The sequence below is a fragment of the Sciurus carolinensis genome, chromosome 8 (assembly GCF_902686445.1).
Source record: "Sciurus carolinensis chromosome 8, mSciCar1.2, whole genome shotgun sequence".
Lineage (NCBI taxonomy): Eukaryota > Metazoa > Chordata > Mammalia > Rodentia > Sciuridae > Sciurus > Sciurus carolinensis.
In genome coordinates this window covers 95242463-95264035 of record NC_062220.1, presented here as the reverse complement: position 1 = coordinate 95264035, position 21573 = coordinate 95242463, and the positions used below count along the sequence as shown (strand labels likewise).

General features: G+C 41.1%; 1 protein-coding gene across 6 annotated transcripts in view; it reads left to right on the top strand.

The window, feature by feature from the left end:
- Positions 1-21573, top strand: part of Elmo1 (engulfment and cell motility 1) — a 565472-nt gene that overhangs the window by 508008 nt on the left and 35891 nt on the right. For all 6 annotated transcript variants that reach the window (XM_047560130.1, XM_047560134.1, XM_047560131.1 and 3 more), the window contains one exon: positions 15263-15426. In XM_047560130.1, coding sequence (XP_047416086.1) covers positions 15263-15426 — 164 coding nt within the window. The remainder of the gene's footprint in view (positions 1-15262; positions 15427-21573) is intronic.

Below are 21573 nucleotides of genomic sequence, written 5' to 3'. Positions count from 1 at the left end.
TTTAGCATTTCACCAATCCCCAGGCACCTGTATGTACAAGCCCATAGTTACCAACCTTCATAGAAAAATAGATGGTTGCCAATTAATTCAAGTCACCAGGTTCCATTTTGGTTACAAGAGAATATCACCTTCCATATCACCTTCAGTGACATTTGTCCCCCTTTAGTTCATTTGGTCACTTTTAGCTCCAGCAAGATGCTCAGTCATTCAATATAGTTGGTGGCTATTCCATGTATCCCATCTGCAGGTGCCATATGCAAAGCAGAAGTCATCTTTATGTCTCTGCCCCACCACAAATTCTTTGGACTTCAATTTCCACTTGATGTGTGTTCATGTTAATTCGTGAACCCCTTCATAATAATAGTAAAAAAAATTTAAATGCTAATGTTGAAAGCATTTTATTTATAATATACTCTTTTTGACTGATTACGACTTGAGTGCCTACTACTCACTAGGAGATTTGTATTACTCACTGGTCTTTCTACCTAGTGCAGTGGTATTCTTTAGCTATACCTTAAAGTGAAACACGTTTTTCATTCAGCACTCAAATTCTGACATCAACTGAAGCTCAAGATTTTCATTGTAATAGTCTAAAGCACAGGAATCTGGATTCCTGTACCTCCCCTGTCATTTGCCAACATAAATTTCCTGAGTCTTGGTTTCTAAAACTGAGAGAAGCAGCTAGTCTCTATTTGTTAGTATTGTGGTGAAAATATATTGAGTTTAGAGAAGCCAAGCCTAAACTGTACTTAGGATGTGCCCAGGAGACGTGAACAGTCATTGCACTGTTGCCTGCAGAGAAAAGGGACTTCACATGCTGTCATCTCATTTGACCTTTATGAATGTGCCACATTGGGTGGGACTTGAATTTGTTTTCATTTAAAAAGTATGTTTTCTAATTCAAGAATGAGATGCATGGAAAGGTCCAACGTAACTTGTATACTTTTCTTAAAAAAGAAATTGAGAACTGCCTTGGTGTTGTTTAACATATATTTATTTGTGCCACAGTCTAGTTCAATGTTTATTTATTTATGAAGCTTGCTTTAGTTGTCACTTTTCATGTTACATGCTTTTTAATTTTTTTTTTTTTTTTGCCTTCTTTCACACTCTCTTTGTAAAACATAACAAAACCTAACGTGACATTGACTCAGAGTTACACGTTGCTTAACAACAGGGGCATCTGAGAAATGTGTTGTTAGGTGATTTCATCACTGTGTGAATATCATAGAATGTACTTGACAAACTAAGATGGCTTTGATAAAATTAGGTGACATAACCTTATAGGAACCTTGTCATATATGTGGTTCATCTGTGACTATATAACTGAACTCTAAAACAAGTTAAATCCTTTTAGAAACTTTATGTTTGATCTAAAAAATAGGAAGAGCATTTTTATTATCTAAATAAATATTATTACTAAAAAGAAATCCTCAGTTAATTTCACTCAAATTATAAATTCAATAAATTTCCTTAGAGATGGATTATAGTCAGTAATTTTTCTTTAATTAACAAAATCATTGAAATTTAAAAGAAATAAAAAGATGTTCATGCCAGACTTTAGTCAGAAGGTCTACAGTTTGACCTACATCTGCCCACTGTTTCTTTTAGTCAACAACATTTGTCAGCTGCTCTTGAGTGCTTTGCACTGTTATAGTGCCCATGATTTTGTCCTTACCAAAAACATTACACCATTTCCAGAGGTATGTGTGGGCTTGAATGTCCAAGATGGTTAGCAATGTAGAAGTTCTGTTTAGCTATTGGATTGAACAACTTTCACGAGGACACAAAGTTGAACAGAAGTCCAAGTCCTAAGAATACTTGGGTTGATCCTCAAGAAAATTTGGGTAGTGGACATTGGGACTTTCAAGAAAATTTAATCCAAAGTTATTGACCAGTCTTTTGCCTTAAGTAAAGTTAACTAGTGCTCACCAACACCAGAAATGGAGGATGGGTGCCACTGTGAATGTCACCTTCAATTGATGGGTCATAGTTACTTGCAGGCAGATTCCTGGTTTAGCAGAAAAATGTGCTGTGATAGATTGTCATGGGAGGGAGGAATGGTGGTATGTATGTCACCCAATTGCCAACTGTGTTGTTTGCTGTGATGGACACATAAGTAAAGAAAGGGATCACATTCAGGCAAAAGCAGGGCATACCAATGGACTTGGGGGAACCCCAGGAACAGCTAGCTTCACAGCTGTGAGAGGCATGGCTGTTAAGTAGAGAAACACAGAACCATTTCAGATCCCTTCGGGCTCATTGGCTCTAAACTACCAAGTGCCTGTCCAGGTTTTGCAGAGTCAGAACACTTTGTGCAGTTTTAATTGTCTGAGCTTTGTGGCTTTTGTGGGTGACAGGTCATCCTTTAAAGATAATAAATGGCTTGCAATTATTTTACTTTGGAAAGTGCTCTTCTGCCCTGGGACACTGTAATAACTGGCCAGAGAGAGGAAAAGCCTGGGGATTTATAAAGTGTCCCAATTTTCAACCATCTGGGAGAATTACAGCAGGACGCTGGCGTGACAGTGTGTTAACCAGAGTTAATCTATCATTGCTCCTGCTGTAAACCCTCTCTTTCCTTCTGCTTAAAACCATCCCAGGAATTTTTCCCTGGCCTTCACAAAGACTTGCCAGAAATCATTTTTTTTTTTTAACGTGTAGTTTTAGAAACACCATCTAGTTGACCTTCAGTTTGCTGGACTGAGGGGGATATTTTCCAGGTAGTAAAGATTTTTAAATCCTCTAGCGAATCAAAAGACAAATGAAGTATGGTCCCTTCCTTTAAAGGTCCTACTGGGGAGAGGAGTAGTGAGTAAGTAATTTCAATACACTCTGAGAAATGTGATCGTTGAAACTATAGAGTAATAATAGGAACATATTCATATGAGCAAAAAACCAGTGGTGTGTTTAATAATCACTTTGTTTTCCCTGCCCCCAAATTCTGTTGATTGTCCATCCCCATAATAGTGCTTACCACTGTTATTCTTTGTTTACACAGTAAGTTCCCCTTAGCTGTCTGCAATTCTGTGGGGTGGCCACTGGGTCTGGTCTTTGCATTGCCAACACCTTACCCAGTGATGAGCATGTTGGGTGCTAGGTAAATGTTAGCTGAGCAAATGCAGGACTGATTATACTTCTAAAACCTCTAAGGCAATAACAGGAACCAATACTTGTCAGATAAATTTAGAAAATCAAAACATATTTATTCTTAGGATATTCTGTTGATAATTCAGCTATGTTTATTTGGAAATTAAAATGCATATCATGGTGTTCTCACTGTGCCAACAAACAATGGACCATTTGATATCTCATACTAAGTCTGGTGTTTGCTAGAAGGGTGAGAGTATTTGGAAGGTAGAGACAATAACAGCCTTTTCTTGGCAGTCAGTCCTCCATATTAGTGAATTCCCTATCCACCAGTTCTACCAACTACAAGTGGAAAATATTAGGAAAAAAAATTGCTTCTGTGTTGAACATTTGAAGACTTTTTCCTTGTCATCATTTCCTAAACAATACTTAATGCCAACCATTGGCATTATATTCAGTATGATAATCTAGAAGTGATTTAAAGTACATGTGATGATGTGGGGAAGTGATCTGAAAATACCATTTTACATAAGAGACTTTGAGCACTCTTGAATTTAGTATCATGAGGGTCCTGGAATCAATCCTTTGTGGATACCAAGAGATGACTCTCTCTGTCAGAGTTTTGACCAGAGGGCTCTGACCATGTGACCATCTCCCCAGTCTGATCTGTGTGCTGAGTAGCATCCACCTTTGGTCGCATGTTGGTTGCTCTCTTCTTGAGGAGGTACTTGGTGAAACAGCTGTCCAGATTTGCTCTGGGTTGGGAAGCCTTGCCTGATGAGCTGGTTCATGGTAGTCAGACTTTGCTCTTTGCTCCTCCCAGTCTTTTTCCCTGTGGTCTTGCCTGAGCAGTTTGCTTAAGCAAAGTTTATTAAATCTCACTTCCATAGGGGCAACTTGTCCCATTTCATTTTTCACTGTTTAATAATGGATCTGAAATAGGCTGAGAAATCTAAACATGCAGGGCTTCAGGTTTTACCCTCAAAATGAGACCAGAGGCATTTCATTTATTTCTTAATAAGGACTAATCTTGGAATCATTTGAGGCTCACTTATCTATCCTCACCAATGCTCCTCTTCTTCACCTTGCTTTTTGATCCTTCATTCATTCAGTACACTAATGTGTAGGAAATGATATTAAATAATGGAAACATAAAGATGAAGTAGGTAAATTCCAACCTTCAGAGAGGTTTGCACATACTAAGGGAAATCAGCACAGTTACCACTTGCTCCTTTTCTAGGCTTTACTGATAAAGAGAGTGACAAAGGGGCAAGTGATCAGTTCTCAGATGAGTTGGCAAGAAGTCCATAAAATGTTTAAAGGAGACACTGAATACCGTTTACTCATTAGCAAAGACAATGCAGCACTCATCTTTCTTAGCACCATTTTGAGACAATGATTATGGAAGTTAAAAAAGAAAAATCCACTGAAGCTCAGTTACTTCTTCAATTAAATTCCTCTCCTGACTTTGGGGAGTTCTTGGTAAAGTCAGATCATCATTTCCCCACTCCACTCCCCATAATCAGGCAGCCATAGCATCAGAAGACCAGTACCCCACTAGCTCCTCCAGTTTGGGAGAACTTCTATTGGCAAAGGTCATTGTAACTTTGAAAAGACTACTTTCAGCCTCCATGCTTGGAAAAGAATGGAAAAATGTTCTGAACTAGCCTTAGAAGACCAACAAGTAGTGTGATTATTCAAAATGTGTAAGCTTTTGACCCCCAATCCTACAGGAGAGGGTGCAAGAAAAAGAATAAATGTCCCCCATCTCAGACACACACACACACACACAGAGTCACATCTTTTGACTGACTTACTTGACATGTTGTTTATTTAAAGCTGTGGATTAAATGCCACCCGCTAATGTGATTTGCTCGGACTTCTGTCTGCCTGAGGCAGACTCCAAGAGACACTGGTGAAAATAGCTTCATGTGGTCCGACCGGGGCCTTCAATTAGCTAACCAGCAAATTTAGTCTGATTGTTGTATTAATTTGGCTCCCCATTTCTGTGGGGAAGAGCAGTTTGTCACACAGCTGTTTGCCTCCTGATCTCTCTCCCCTTGAGGCCAGGCTGCAAAAAAGAAAGCAGTGATCCCAAACCTCACCTTTCCTGTCTCCTCTTTTGGATTGGCTTCCTGCAGATGCAAAAGGAAGGCAGAAGGATGTTGCATGTATATCCATTGTTCTCCAGCAAATCCAGCCCTAATTGGTTCTTGGATGAATCACTTGTTGAAAGATTTTTTTTTTTAATGACTATAAAAATGTCTTAAGCCTTAAATGAAAATACTATCTTGGGAGGAACAGGGCAGCTGGTAAAGCCTACATTTTTAGCTTTTGCATTGTCCCATCTCCTGGTTAGCAGCACCTATACTGAACTCCAGGGTCAAGAATTATATGATGAATTATTATTTTATTATGTATTATATTATTTTGTTATCATATTATTTTAGGAACTAACATTAAGGTCCTAAAAAGTCTCCATTTGGATCATGGTCAGATTCTCAGGATTCCTGAAGTTGCCCAAACATTGAGACTTATCAGAAGTCAAAAGCAGAGCAAGGCAGTGGCCAAGCTTGGCAGCAGCTCCCTTTCCCATGGCATTGGTGTCGTCTGTTTTTCTCTCAGGGCACACTTGAAAAGTCACCTTTGATCCTCTTTCATAACAGCCCTCTCTGGGGTTCCTGGGCCCTGTCTGGACCCTGCCAACTACAGGCTTGCCCACTCAGGTTGGCACATAAGTTGCTGCCCTGCTCTAATCAGGTGTCTGATCCTGACTGCTGCCCAAGGAACCATGGGCTACTCTGGAAGACGTTGGTCACCCTTGGTAAAGTGGTCCCTGATCCAAGTAGAAGCAGACAGATGCCTTCTGCATGGAGGCAAGAACCATCTCCATGAGGAGCCCAGGGAGAGTAGTCTTGACCCCAGTGCAGGAAGGTCACCCAAGGACCTGCCTGCGCAGACTGAGAGCAGGCACAGTCCTCCAAATGTATTTCTGATGACCCTGGTGAGAGCACAGATCCTGTCCATGCTTCAGGAAGCTAAGGACTTGTCTCCTCTGGTGTCATCTGTAGGTCACACTCAACCCCTTCTGAAGCTCCTGAAGCCAGGAGCAGACCATTCTCCCTTTTCCATGGATCTGCAGTACTTTCTCCTTCTCCCTCCTTGTGCCTTTGCAAGACCAGTGTTCCTCAAGCCCAGCTGCACATTAGCATCCCCAGGGAAGCTTGGTAAAATATGACCTGTTTCCAGAACCTATTCCCCAGGGATAAGGCACACAAAGACACATCATAAATTCCGTTTTACTCTGAGGGTTGAGAACTACTAATTTTGGAGGCTGTTTCATCCTTCCATCAATCAATGAGCCCATCAGTCACAAATTAAACAGATATATATATATATATATATATATATATATATATATATATTTTTTTTTTTTCCCAATAACTGCTGTGTGCTTGTACTGTGCAGGGACCAGAGATAAAACAGAAACAAGGAGTACACCAGTCATTCCATTACGGTACAGTCAGTGCTGTCATGGGAGGATGGCAGAATGAACCCCTATTTTGCAGGTAGGGCAGAAGGTCAGGTAATGATTATCAAGGGTGGTAGCTTCTAAGTTTAGACACAACAAGTGAACAGGTATCCAAAGGAAAGTATTAGTCACAGGTGGGGGGAGGAGCAGACATGAAGGCACAAGAATGAAGTTCTAGGCACTGAGAAGTTCTCATGGCAAGATCATGGGATACTAGGCTGGGCCCAGTAAGTATGGACCTGCTAGAGGGGGAAGTGGAAGGTCACATATTAGACACATTGGTCTGCACCCCAAAATCAATACTGAGCCAGTGCACGTTTTCAGCAGGCAAATGATGTTTGACATGAGTTTGAAATAAGGAGACTTCTGTGAGGAGAGATGAGGAGGAACAGAGTGGAAGCTCTAAGGCTATTGAGTAAACCAGGAAGGGTGATGAGGCAGTAGCTCCAGGAGGAGTCAGTGTGAATGACATCAAGTAAACAGAAGGAACAGGTACTCAAGAGACACAGCCAACATTCCACCACACTGCCTCTGACAACTGTGATCTGCAGAGCAAAATTCCTAGCTTTCGTGAACATGTAGTTCCCAAGCCCACATGGTCCCCTTACTTTAATCATTACTGCACAGACTACTGGCACTCTCCAAAGATACCTTTCAGGGTTGCTTGATGGCCACAAATACAGGCAGGTATATGGCATCCAGAGATTGGGCCTTGGATTGTCAGCAGTTTGCATTTCAGAACTCTAATTTAGGAGGAGTAAAACCATTGGAAAGATCCAGCTGCAGCTAACTGTTATCTTCTCAACTTGTCATACTTAGTTCTTGATATAAGGTGCTACAAGCTTAGCACTTAATGGGCTGTGAATGCCATCTTTCAGAATAAGAGTTTCAAGGACCTCTCTACTCATGTCAAGCCTAGCACTAGCTTTTAGCTCTGACTTAGGCTTCATTGATCCTTCAGAAAGATGCTCACAGGACCTGGGGGCACAGAGGTCATGAGAGATGCACTGGAGAAATAGAGGCAGAGAGAAATTTAATGACTTGCTAAGTCTTATTACTAGATGAGACCCTGTCCTTTGTGAAATGCAGAGAAGCTATTTTGCATTTATTAATGAACAAAATGTTTCAAATTCATCTGGTATAATTGAGGACACATTGTGAAATTGAGAAGGGGTCAGAGGTTGTGCACCAGCTGAACTGACCCTCTGTGATTTCAGAGCAGTTTCTCTTCTTTTACATTAAGCCTGACCCACAGGGCCCTGAGCAAGCTGGGCCCTGCACCAGGAGACTGCAGTGGTCATCCAGGACAGGATGTGTGGCAGAAGGGAGCATGGACCTGCCAAAACCCTGAAACTATTCAGGGTGAGAGTTAAGAATACTGTTTAAAGAAAATAACTCTGTAATCTGTTGGAACCAATTCTGTTGAATGGAACCTGCACGTAATCATGAATTGCCCTGTGTGTTCCATGAACACATGGAGTCATTACGTGAGAATGTGAGGTTTGTTTGCGAGCTTCAAGGAAGTTTATTTTCTTTAGATGAGCTGTCTTTAGGACTGTGGTTAAAGAGGGAACCTCATAAGGTATTGGACTTAATGCTCTGCATCTCCTAAACCTAACTAAAGATAACCACCTCCACTGTATCAATCAGGAAACCGAGGTTCAGAGAAGCTGAGCCATTTGCCCAGTGGTGTGTAGCAGAGCTAGAATTCAGTATAAACACTAACTCCAAAGCCATGTTTTTCCTCAAACCAGGGCTGGCAAGACTGCTGCTGCAGGCCAAATCCAGCCCCACCTGTGTTTGGTAAATAAAGTTTTATTGGAACACAGCTGCACCTATTCATTTACTCATTGCTAGCAACTACTTTCACTCTGACACATCAAAGTTGCAACAGACTCCATAGAACCAGCAAAGCCTAGAATATTGACAACCTGCCCTTCAACAGAAGAAGTTCCCCCACTCCTACCCTCTGCCTCTCTGCCCCAAAATAAATTCTGAAAACTCCAATGCTTCTCTTGAGTCCAGAGAGCACTTTTATTTTTGCTCTCCTTCCTTGTAATGCAATTGACACCACTTAGCAAAATGTCCTGCATACAGGGCCTGGCTAAGTTACCTTTCCCTAACGGTGGCAAAACTGCAAAATGACACCACCTTGATTTTCCAGAAGCTGGTGAGGGAGAGTACCAGGGATTGGCCCCAAGGGCACTTAGCCACTGAGCCACATCCACAGCCTTTTTTTTTTTTTTTTTTTTTTCGAGATAGGGCCTTGCTAAATTGCTGATGCTGGCCATGAACTTGTGATCCTCCTGCCTCAGCCTCCTAAGTCACTGGGATAATAAGCTTGCATTTTAAAGATTTCTCTGGGGAGGTGGGGAGGCAGGGAGGAATCAATGGATAGCCTGCCTCTGGGTCAATAATTGTCCCTGCCAGCTGACTCACCAATGTTTATCCTAATTTCTCAGTACTTTTTCTGAACAAGGCAATTTCTTCACATTCCACACTTACAGTATAGCCCCCAAATTATCCCCGGCCTCTGGGAAATTATCCTTTACACATTTAGGGTCTTCCTTCCCCCAGAATTCTCTCCAAGCAGAATTCTTCCTTTTTTTTTTTTTTATCATTTTGTTTTGTAGAAGGAACATTCCTGAGAAGAAAAATGGTCCAGTGTTGAAAACTGTCTCCCACATGAGCTGTTTTTAAGCTGGACTGTGTTGGCATCTGTCTTCCACTAGACAACCTTTTCTCTTCATTGTGAAGATAAATCAATTTAATGGGCACCTCTGAGGTGGGGATAAATTATACTTTTTTGCACCCATTAATGGCAGTACCCAGTAGTGTACACCATGTGGCTTCCCCAGAAGCATTCTGCCCAACCATACATCACTCCCTTTCTGCTCAGTCTTGTTTGGAGGTCCACAATGACCTCTGGTACCCTAACATACCCTCCCCAAGCCACAGACACCATTCTTTGGGCTTTGCAAGAGTATGTTACAAAACTTTCTCAACCGTCTTATCATTCTTTTAAGGACATATTTGTTGTTTAATTCTCTAGATGAGTCTTTGACATTAAATAGTCTTTAATGACATTAAATATATAATATATATTATTCTAGTCTAGAAGTTACTGTGTTCAAAACTATGGGCCACAGTGCAAATAGGAAACAGATCTTACACTCTGGGGATTTAGAGATCTAGACCGGGTGAAGGGCACACCAATAATAAACTTAACTACTTTCTGACAAGGTAAATGAGAAGAATATGACCCAAAATCACTCCAGGGCATAAATGTCATACTGAAGGCTCAGACAAGGAGCTGAATGTTGCTGAAATCAGTGGTCCTCACACTTGAGCATCAGAATCATCTGGAGGACTGCTAAAACACTGATTGCTGGACATCACACTTGGGGCTTCTGATTCAGCAGGTCTAGGTGGCCCAACAAGTTTTATTTCTAGCAGGTTCACAGGTGATGCAAATGTGATCTAAGAACACCCTGCAGAAGGTATCTTTATAGGAAAAACCTCTGATTTAAGTAATTTCCTTCTGGGAGGGTAAGGGAATGGATATTTATTGGGTGTGTGATATTCTCCACGATGTATGAGGTACTTTGCATCTAATATCTTATTTACGTTTCACAGTAATTCTTTGTTATATAATTCTAATAATTCCATATTATTATTACTACCACTTTACAGTGAGCTAAATACAGTGAGGAAGGGGGAAATGGCATTGGCTAAAGTGTCAGGCATCATTTCATTTACAATCCCATGAATTCTACATTGTTAGTATTCCTAGTTTACAGATGGTAACAATGAGTCTTGGAGAGTTTGAGTATCCTGTGGAAGGTCACAACTTCAAGAAACATACAGCCTTATTCAAAAGCCAATGTGGCAGGTTCCAGTGACTGAAAAGTCCTATGCAACCAGAACCCACCGTTTGTGGAAAGCTGCTGGTGTAGACTCCAAAAAGCGTATTTTCTTTAATACCTGAGCATGAACTCCCCACCTGCCTAACTTTGCTCTCACCGCTCCCTCTACCTAGAATTCTCTCCCTCTCCTTCACTGAGTAACTCCCATTTATCCTCCAACTCTCAGCAGGAATTTTGTCTCAGCCTTGAAAACTTCTTCTCTAACATCGCTTCCTTACCCCAACTCGAGCACAAATAATGACTATCTCATAGGTGACCTAACCAGCTTGAATGAATTCATTGCACACACACCCTAAATCCTCTAGTAACCTAGAGAAAACAAAAATTCCAAATTTTTCATCATAGTTGTCCGTGTGGCCCAGCCTGCCTTTCAGCTACACCTTGGAGCCCCACCTCATTTCTCCACCCAAAGGAGAACAGCATGCACCCCTCCCCACTCGCAGTTGTGTCTCCTCCCTCCAAGCCTTTGACCACAATATTTCTCCCAAGAATGGCCTCTCCCCTCCACCTCAATGTGTCTACCTGTGGCCTTTCCTCAAGCCACAGCCAAAGTTCCCAGGCTCTGCTGGCACTTGAGAGGGGCTCAATATTTGTGGAATGAACACATAGCCTCTTGCTCCCTTGTGACATCCCTTCCTCCCTTGGGTAAGGGCCATGTGTGTCTGAGCCATCTTCCCAGACTCGGAGCTCATTCCATACAAGTCTCCCTGTGTCGCCCAGTGCCCTTCCCCAAGTAAGAGCTGGAAACACATTTGTTGAATGAATGGATGAATGATGCTGAATGAAGATTGTGAGCATTAAGGCCGGATCAGGGAAGTGATTAAACCTGGAACATACAGAGGCTCAGTTGATCTTGGAATAAGATGCAAGAGCACATTTAAAAGAACAACAATGAAACCAGGTGCACAGTTAAACTACTTTGCCAGCAACAATCTTGATTCCATTCTCTAATCCAGTCTTCCAGGCAGCCAAAATTTTTCTGTTTGAAGTGCAAACATCTTGTGGGAATCCTACATTTTTGTAACATATGACATTATTACAGAGACACACATGTACTAAGAAAAGTTCAGAAGCATACGCTGGTATGTTGCAGACTTTGCTTGAAGAAAGCGTCAATACCACTAGCAAGTGCAGATTCTAAGAGCATTCTTTTCTTTGATGTCTATGGTAAAGCACATGCTGTAACTACAAAGTATAACTCCGCTGATTTGCTGACACTTCTGCAACACCTTCTGCAGGGTTTTCAAACAAATAGTAAAAAGTCTGCTATTTTCCCGAGGACAAAGTTAACGATGGTGGTTGTGAATGTCTTGATTTAAATTGTACACATGGAACATTCACAGAGACTTAACACCATTTATTATAAGAGTTGTAGAAATTACTTTGCAAAGGCACAGAGGAGTGTTTGACTTACATAACACTGTGTTGTTTTCTTAAAATAAACAATAACAGAGGGCTGGGGTTGTAGTTCAGTGGTAGAATACTTGCCTAGCATGTGTGAGCCACTAAGTTCAATTCTCAGCACTGAAGAATACATTAATTATTAAATAAAGGTCCATCAACACCTAAAAAATTTTAAAAATAAATAAACGATAACATCTTTCACTGAGGTCACTTTCCTTAGCTTACAGAGTAACAATAGACCTTTTCAAAGTTAGTGCCAAGCAAAACTGGAAAGTGACATACAGAGTTATCTTTGGATTCCACTAGCCTCTGTTTTGTGCTTTAGACCCACTGCTAGTTCCCCCAACCCCTGGGACCTGATGGTGGTGTAGTCCCTTCTCCCAATCACCCAACCTATTCTTAGGAAAGGTTCTATACTTTCCTCAAATTGAAGTGTGTGTGATTTAGTGGGATTTAAGGATTTCTCTACTATGCATTCTTGCATCTAGCAGGGATCAAAGTCTTAAGCTAGAGTGATGAAGTTCTAAGAGTGGATTTTAAGCATGAGATAGAAGAAGTAGGAGTTGTGCTCCCCACATTCCATAACAGATCATCTTTTCCATGCAAAGACTCAAGCAGGCACACATTAAGTAAAAGGTGATTTTTTTAAAAGGTGTTTTCTTCACGAGGTACTTTGTTGTTTCTATCCAACTTCCCCCTATTTCTCCCTCTGTCTGGATAACCTCAGCCCCACAATTTGGTGCTCCTTTGGACTTCATTGCATATATGTTACTGTGGTTTCAAGTGACAGGAATCCCATTCAAACTATCTTAGGGGGGGAAAAAAAAGATTCATGTGACCTGATAGTTAAAGTTTAACCTAAGAACACTTTCTCAGGATCCTGATTCTATCTTCTTCTATTGGCATTGGTCTCCTTATCTTCCACTCCCCCCTATATTAAGGGACATGGTCTTATAGTTCTCAATCTGAGGAGGAAAAAGCATACTTTCATCTCAGGTCAGGTCAGAGCAGTCTGAGCAAGCATGTGAGTTAGTCAGTTTAAGTCACAGGCTCACTTATTTGTCCTGTTGCTGAGTCTAGATTCATGGAAACTGTCATCCCTGCGACAACCCCTTAAGAAACCTGTGAAGTGAAGGCATCAGTTGGCCCTCTGAAATTCTGTTTCTTTGTCTATAAAATGAGGGGAGCGTTCAAAAGCTCTCTCAATATTAATCTGATATTTAAAAATGCTTCTTCCTTTCACTCTTTCTTTATCTCTATTACATGTTCTCCCTCTCACCAGAAGGTCAAATAACATTGGGAAGCAATAACGACCTTTTTTTCCTCAACTCTGAGACTCTCTAAATGGGGAAAGGGACTCCCCTGTGGTGCCCTTCACATAAGATGGCAAAGTGTTATAGTTCAGACTTGACTACAGTGAACACCATTTAAGCAACGTGGTGTAAGATGGTCACTGTTTCAAAATTTGTCATGCATCCCAAATTTAGCATTTTGCTTGAGTAAAAAAAGAAGCAGATTGGGGAAAGTCAACTGGGAATTTTCCTTTATGCCTTTCTGCTGAGAGCATGAAATGATGCTTATGTAACTGGTTCCAATTTAAATGTAGCCCAGGTTCAAAGTAGCTAATGTGTGGTGACATTCCAGGGAATTCATCTATTTCCACACTACAGAATACCCATTCTTACTTTAAAACCCATATCAAATGTCATCTTCAATGAAATGCCCACCCCCACCACCAACAAAATCCATCATTCTCTGTCCTTTCCATATTCCCCTGTCATGATCTGTGGCCACGCCCTCATCTCTCATTAGAACATCAATTCACAGAAGGCAAGGACCATACTTCATTCATGTTTGTTCAACATCAAGTCTGTGGTGTATCCATCTGGGCTACTTGATCTCTTAGGATTCAAGGATGTGTGATCTTAGGCAAGTTGTCAATCTTTTCTCAGTCCTTTACCTTTAAAATAGTAATCACACACCCCTGGTCCATTATATGAGATGATGAATAGCAAAGTGCTGGGCACACAACTCAGTGGATAAGAGGTACATATTTGGTTTTGTCTCATTTTTAAAAATATTTTTTAGTTGTTGATGGACCTTTATTTTTATTTATTTATATGTGGTACTGAGAATTGAACCCAGTGCTAGGCAAGTGCTCTACCACTGACTCACAACCCCAGTTCCTGGTTTTGTCTAATTTTTAAGTTTCCAAAAGACATTAAAAATGGTGGAATGAGTGGAAATGTAGGTAGAATGTTTAAAAATCTATGATCAAATCCCAACTCAGCCACATACCAACCATGTGATTTTTAACTAATTTCTTAATGCTCCAAAGCAGTTTCTTCATATGTAGAGATGATGTTGATATCCACCTTATAGATTTGAGTAAACAAAGAGCATGTGTGTGTGTGTGTGTGTGTGTGTGTGTGTACCATAGCATCCAGCACATAGTAGACATCTTATAAAGGATAACAATTGTCTCATCTGTAATGAAGGATCAAAAGATCTACACAAGATTACAAATTCCGTGGATGCCCTGTGTGTTCTCTGTTTTTTTTCCCTTTCTTGTATTAATCTTGAAGATTAATCCACATTCATAAAGGCAATGGTTAATTGCCTTTGTGTGAGTTAGACCTGTCTTGAGGCAGCAAATTACCATTTTCTTTTTTCTTGAGGTTTCCAATGGGATTTGCCTATTCTAATTTAATAATCCTCTTTGTTTAGACCACATGCATATAACCAACCGCATAATTTTCATGAACACTCAGGCCCTAACAACATGGGGAAAGAGGACTGGAAGATGTGGGTATCTGTACACATTTATTGCAACTGATGTCAACCAAACTTCCACCGTTATTTGTCTCAGCAATTTTCTCCTGTAAAAAGTAGTTAGCAGGCAGGTTTGCTAGCTATGGTTTGACCTTTGCTCATTTCTGACTCTTGAGTTTCTGTTGTTTACAGTGGTGTTTCAGTAGCAGTCACATAATGTGTGGAACATATGGAGCACTCCCCCTTTCCCAAGCCTCCAACCAACAACTCCTCCATTCAAAGTTAATCAGTCCATTTCCTTCCTTGTGGTTAATAAAAAAAAAAAAAAAAAAAAAAAAAAAAAAAAAAAAGACAAGGTAATATGGAAGATGCACATAATGGAAGTTTACTCTTTGGAAAAGCACACTTAAGGCTGGGGCTGAGAGTCCATGTGGCAGTGACTGCGGAGAGGCAGTAAGCTAGCTATCAACTCCTGAGGACATTTCTGAACAGTATACAACAGCCCCCAAGAAAGTGATGATCTTTCTTTTTTCATCTGCAGGTAATGCAGGTGGTGAAGGAGCAGGTTATGAGAGCACTTACAACCAAGCCTAGCTCCCTGGACCAGTTCAAGAGCAAACTGCAGAACCTGAGCTACACTGAGATCCTGAAAATCCGCCAGTCTGAGAGGATGAACCAGGAAGATTTCCAGTCTCGCCCTATTTTGTAAGTTTCCCACTTCTGACATCCTTGTCCCCGAAGGCACTGACACACCGTTTCTAGAGTGAATGCCTATCACCCAAATGAGCTGTCTTGACTTCACTAGGGAAGGTCAACAGAAAACCTTCCAAATGATCTCCAATTCTGTAAAGCAGTCTTGGCAGCCCCTTGAGGAAGGGCTGAGCAGGTGGGCTGAGCTGAGGGAATGCTGGGACCAGGTGCTGGCAGAATGGATCTAAACCAGGAGTTGGCCCAGTTACTGGCAATCCTCCAGGGATTTATAGCTGAGAAGTTCTAGACCTTTTCCAACACTTGGAACAAATTTGTTTGCTTGTGAAACTGTATTTTACATAGGTGCCCTTTGAGTGGCAAGATATCCCAACCCAGTCAGAGTGAAACCCACCAATAATTAAAGCAATGAACCCCAAAGTAGTGCATGTGTGAGTGAGTGGAGAGAGAGCATGAGAGGCAGAGAAAGATCCACCCTCCCCGTGCCTGGTTGGCATTGAGCATCTTATGTCACTCTGTAGCTTTAAACCTACAGGCTCACAGTGGAAGGCAACAGATCTCCTTTGTACAGGACTTTTCATCTAATGTAACAAGCAGCTGGTACAAAAATTTCATGTACTTCCATCTTTAAAATATTCTGAACCTCCAACATGAGAACTGTTTTGCTTGCCTCATCTCTTGCCATGTTTTTTTCTAAGAACTCAGTTTTGTTACCCTTATATTTTATTGAAAAGAAAATAGAGAATGGGTGGGAAAGGGGAAAGATGTTTGACATTAATTCTCATCTGTCCTCAGAATAGCCCAGCTTCTTCTGAACATATATATATATGAATATGAATATGAATATATATATGCCAACTCATAACATAGGTGTAATTCAGAAGCCCACCTTCAACCTACCCTTAACTCTCTGTTCCTGTTTCCTTCTCTTTCTGTACCTCATGTATTTCTTCCTCTCATATTTGGCTTGTTTAATGCATGGGAATTTTGCAAAGCGTTCTTCATGCTATTTCACTTCCTTGCATCCCTATGAGATGGGTGGGTCTTGCTCCCATTCAGAGTCTCAGATATAGTCTACAGAGGTGGCAGCCTTCCTAACAAGTGGCGATCCTGGACTTGAACTCAAGTCTGCTAATTTCTCCACGACCACTTCATTTGCCCCATCAGAACTTCTTTGCCATGTGTGAGACTGAAATGAAGCTAAGAAAGTACACAGGTCTGAAAAGACAACAGCCAAGCAGTAATAATATCAGGTATATGTTTGTTCCAAACCTTAAGCACCGTTAAAAATTGCAGAGTAGAACTACAGACTTTAGAGGGCAGGACATTAGTTAGCAGAGAGCAGGAAATGCTTCCAGAGGGCTTTGGCTAGCATCACTGTAAACCCTGTCACACCTGTGCTGTGTGCCAGCCAGCCTTAGCAGAGGCTAGGCTGCTGGGATATTGCCTTGGCCCTCAGTCAGAAGATGGCAACAGCTGGAAACACTTGGAATAAGTTACTGTCCCCTTGCAGTTGTGGGTTTTTTACCTGCAAGAAGGGATGGTGGTGCCTTTGCCTGTCTAGGCCCCACGTTCCTGAAATGCTGCATTTCACAGTGTCTGTTTCAGCAGATGCACATACACAAGGACACTTTATTTTGCTTTCAACAACAATTCTTAAAACCTAAAGGGATACTTGAGGAATCACTTAAGTGAAGGCCAAGTGATTCTAAATTAATATCACTTCAGTTAAAGCCAAGTGATTCCAAATTAATGTTTGACCATGACTTGGTTCCAAGGAAGAATGTCAGCTGCGTGTCCAGAGTAAACACTTGGCTTCTGCTTTGCCTTTATATCTTCGGTTCCCAGGGTTCCACTTGTCACATTAGGAAGTTTCTTTCCTTTTTGTTACTAGACTCCCATTACATTGCCTCTGTAAGGGGAAATGATGCAAATAGAGAGGAAATCTGCACAGATGGCTTTTGCATCATTAGTTGACTCTGAGACTGAAAAGCACCACAGCCCCACTGGATCTCTGGGTATATACAGCTGCAGTAAAATAATAAAGAGGTGATAGAAGCTGTAGCACAAACAGGAAGTCCAGGGATTGTTCTCCCAGTCTCTGGAACCAGCAGGAAAGAACCAGGGTATGTTTTGTCTATTTCAGTGATCTACTAGATAGGAACTCATTGTGGATAAAATCTAAATGCTGCCAACATGGCTCATCTGATAAATCCAAGATACCCAAGACAGAAGGGAGATCATGCATGCTTTTGTTCATTTACTCCTTTAACAAACAGGTATTCAGCAACTTCTCCATGCCAGGCCCTGCCCAAGGTGCTGGGGTCAGGCAGACACCCAGAGACACCTGGTCCTCTGCTGTTCCAGGCTTTAAAAGCTGAGGGTGGGGGATGGAGGTGAGGAAGGTTATCACAAACTGCTCAGTGCTTGATTCTGGGAAGCATAGGTGGGTTTCCACAGAGCACACAGTGTGGAACTCCACTGGCCATGGGGCAGAACACCACTACCTCATCCCCACGGGGTTCTGCCCTTAGCATGGCTGCCTCTGTGTGCCTCACACAGCAAGCACAGTGGCAAATCTCAGCCCCATCAGATCCCTTTTGCGCACATTCCATTTTTATAAAAACAGTATGTCTCCTAAAAACGAGTGTAAACTCCATGCAAACAACTCTTTGGGGAATATATATTCAGTGTGTTGAAGAAGTTCTGTTTTATTTCTTAGTTCTTGATTAATTACTTTAAAGAGGAGATATTTTTATTACCTACTTAGTATAACTCAATAGAGAAGATAAGTCCATCTACCCAATTAATCCAACTAATGGAGATAAAAAGCTTGAATAGTCTGAAAATAGATCATTTAACACTGTTATGGAGGCAAGTAAGAGGCGATGACAATCAACCAGTGACACTGGGAAAGAAAATGTCTGAAACCTGGACCAGGCAGCTGACACACCTGTGGTCAGATTCCAACACCATCATTTACAAATGTGTCTTTTTGGGCAAGTTACCTACCCCATTCTAAGCCTCCTTTCCTCATCTCTAAAAATGAAGATGGTAAAAGTGTCTACATCATTGCATTATTATGATTCAATAATGTAGTGTATAAAAAGCATTTAGCACATGCAAAGCATGTAATATCCACTCAAGGGAAAGATCACTCTTATTTAAATAAAAATTTAACAAGTTGTGATACTGTTAACTTGTAAATGGTAAAATTGATACCGTGATTTTATTTGTACATACCTCACCTTGTCTCAGAAACACAGTACACATAGATGAGCTAAGAAAAGTGAAAGCAAACAGAGCCAGAAATACAGCTAATGCCTATGCTGCCCATCTGCATCCTCCCAACACCCTTCTCACCCATAACTAACACAGACCTGATGGTCTGGTCAGGTATACAATGTTCAGTGTTTAAACACTCAACTGATAATAAGGGTCTGCCACATGCCAGCCACTCGTCCCTGTGTTGATGATTCAGACACAACCCCCGGCCCCATGTAGATTATATTTTAATGGGGAGAAATAGACAACACATGTGCTAAATTAGATGCATCATATTAAGAAGGAATTCATTCATTGGGTAATAAAGCAGTATAAGGGGAATGGAGAATTTGAGTTTTGAAAACAAGTTAGAGTAGATCTGTCTAATTAGGATGGTAAGGGATTCAGGGAGCACACCATGTTGGTATTTGGAAGAAGGATATTCTTGGCAGAAAGAACCATCATTGCAAAGTCCCTGAGATCAGATCAGATCTGAGTGTTCAGTGAATAGCAAAGAAGCCAATGTGTCTGGATCAGAATGGGCAAGGAGGAGAGAAATAGGAGGCAAGGTCTCTAAAAGGTAGTCAGGAGTCTGATTACACAGGGTCTTGTTGGAAGCCATTGAGGGGCTTTGAGCAGAAGACTAACATGATGTGCTATACTGAGAACAGATGTAAAGAAACAAGTTTGGAAATAGGAGGATCTAAGGAAGCTCATTCAATAATCCAAGCAAGAGGTGATGAGAAGTGATTAGAATCTTTACTATGAACTTGATATATTTTGAAGATAAGAGACATGTTATTTCCTGATGGATTAGATGCAGTTATAAGAGAGGAGTCAAGGATGAGTTCAAAGTTTGGACCTGAATAACTAAAGGACAGAGTGAGTAGACAGACTGAGTAGAGCAGATTTGGACAAGGGGATCAGAAGTTCAGCTCTGCACATGTCAAAACTGTGAGACAACTAAGCAGGCAGTCAGACAAATGAATCTGAAGTTCATCAGATAGGTCTAAGTTAGAAAAATAAATTTGGAAGCTGTCAGTGTGAAGTTGGTATTTAAAGTCATCTGTCTGACATAGAAAGAACAAAAGATGTTCAAGGACCAAATCCTGAGTCCCTTCAGTATCAAGACAAAAACAGATCAATTTCTATGAAACTGACACTGTCAATCAGCCCAAAGTCTATGCAAACTGCTTCTAGACCAAGGAGCCACAAACTCATTTGGCTCTTTGGCCAAATGTGCCCACACCTGTTTTTGTAAAGTAAGCTTTATTTGCTTATTGACCATATGGCCCACAAAGCCTAAAGAGTTTACAGTCTGACCCTTAACAGAAAAAACTTGCCAACCCCTGTTCTAGGTTAACAGTGGGTAGTAGCTCAGTGAACATACTCCAGGTCGAGGAAGGAATTCACTGCTTTAATGGTGCTATCTGTCTTCTGTGTATTGCAGTGACCTCTTTGGACCTGGACTTGTAACTCTTTTCCAGAAATGGTGCTAGATTGAATTTCTCTTCATACACTATTTTATCCCCCCTTCTCCTTTTTTTATTTACAAATTCTTTGGGTAGAATTAGAGGAGTAGCTATCAAAGCAGAGTCACTGAACCCATGACCCTAGCCTCACCAACCCCAAGCTAAGAATTTCAAAACTCATTTGCAGCCCATACTGTTATTACCTGAGTTACCCGGGAGGTCAGATCTCAGCCACAGAAGCATAGTGTAGGAAGTACTGTTTTCTTAGTATGTGCAAATTTTATAGTTCTGAGTCCAATCACAAAAAAAGAAAAAGAAATCCATTAGAAAAAGAAATGTTAGCTCATTTTCCCTCATTGCTCAATCAGGTTTTGGAGACTTTGGGGTTAAAAACAACAAAAAAAAAAACTGGTAACTCTTATAGCAGCAGATTCACTTTTGATAGTATTATCCCCTGAGGATGGTTCTGTAATGAAGCATGCCATGACAAGAATATCTGAGTCTTACCCATCAGTTAAAATTACTGAGAATTTCCTCCTCTAGTCTCTGCATCTTCCTTTCCCTTTTAAAAAGTCAACCCAGCCTAGTGAAACTATTACTTAAAGACACATTTATAACCTAAGAGTTGCTGAAATTCGAAAACTCATTCTGTGGTTTCATCTGCGGGTCCCATCTCTACCTCTCCCCTCCACCCCAGTCGCCCGGACTTAGAAGCCAGCAGCAGTGATTTATTGCTGTGTGTGACTACTCAGGCGATTCCTCACCTTCTTCTCCATTCAGTGCAGGGTTCATCAAAGCTGCAATTTACTGAGTCCATTTTACAAAAGCTGAAGGCCGATGATAAATAGTTTCAGCTATTTGAAAGCCCGAGATGAGACCCTAAGAGACCTGTGTAGAGAAACCTTTACAAATGTTCCAAGCTATATTATTACTAGGGCAGAATTTTCATATTATGCTTTATAAGTATTCACTTTGAACATCATCAAATGATAGGAGGGTTGAATCAGCTCCCAAATATGTATTAGTGCAGTACTAGAATACCCTGTTAGATGGCTGAATCCTTTCATGTAAATCTTATCTTTTTTAGCTCATGTTTAAAGAGAAGACACTTGCATGAGGCAGACCTGAGTCTGTACCCTATCCTACACTTAAACTCCATGACCTGTTTCCCCACTGGTTACATGGGAATGATGATATTAATACCTGCCCTCAAAAGTTGTTTTATTTAGGGTGTGTCAGTTAGATTGCATAACATGTTACCAGACTCAGGGAAGGTGCTTGGAGAGCATCATTGCCTTCCTCATTGGGCAGGGCATCAGGCACACAGGTTGTCTGTAATCCAGTACAAAGTCAAAGCTAAAACTGATGAACATAATGGGTCTCTACTCCAGTGTATCATGGGCATGTG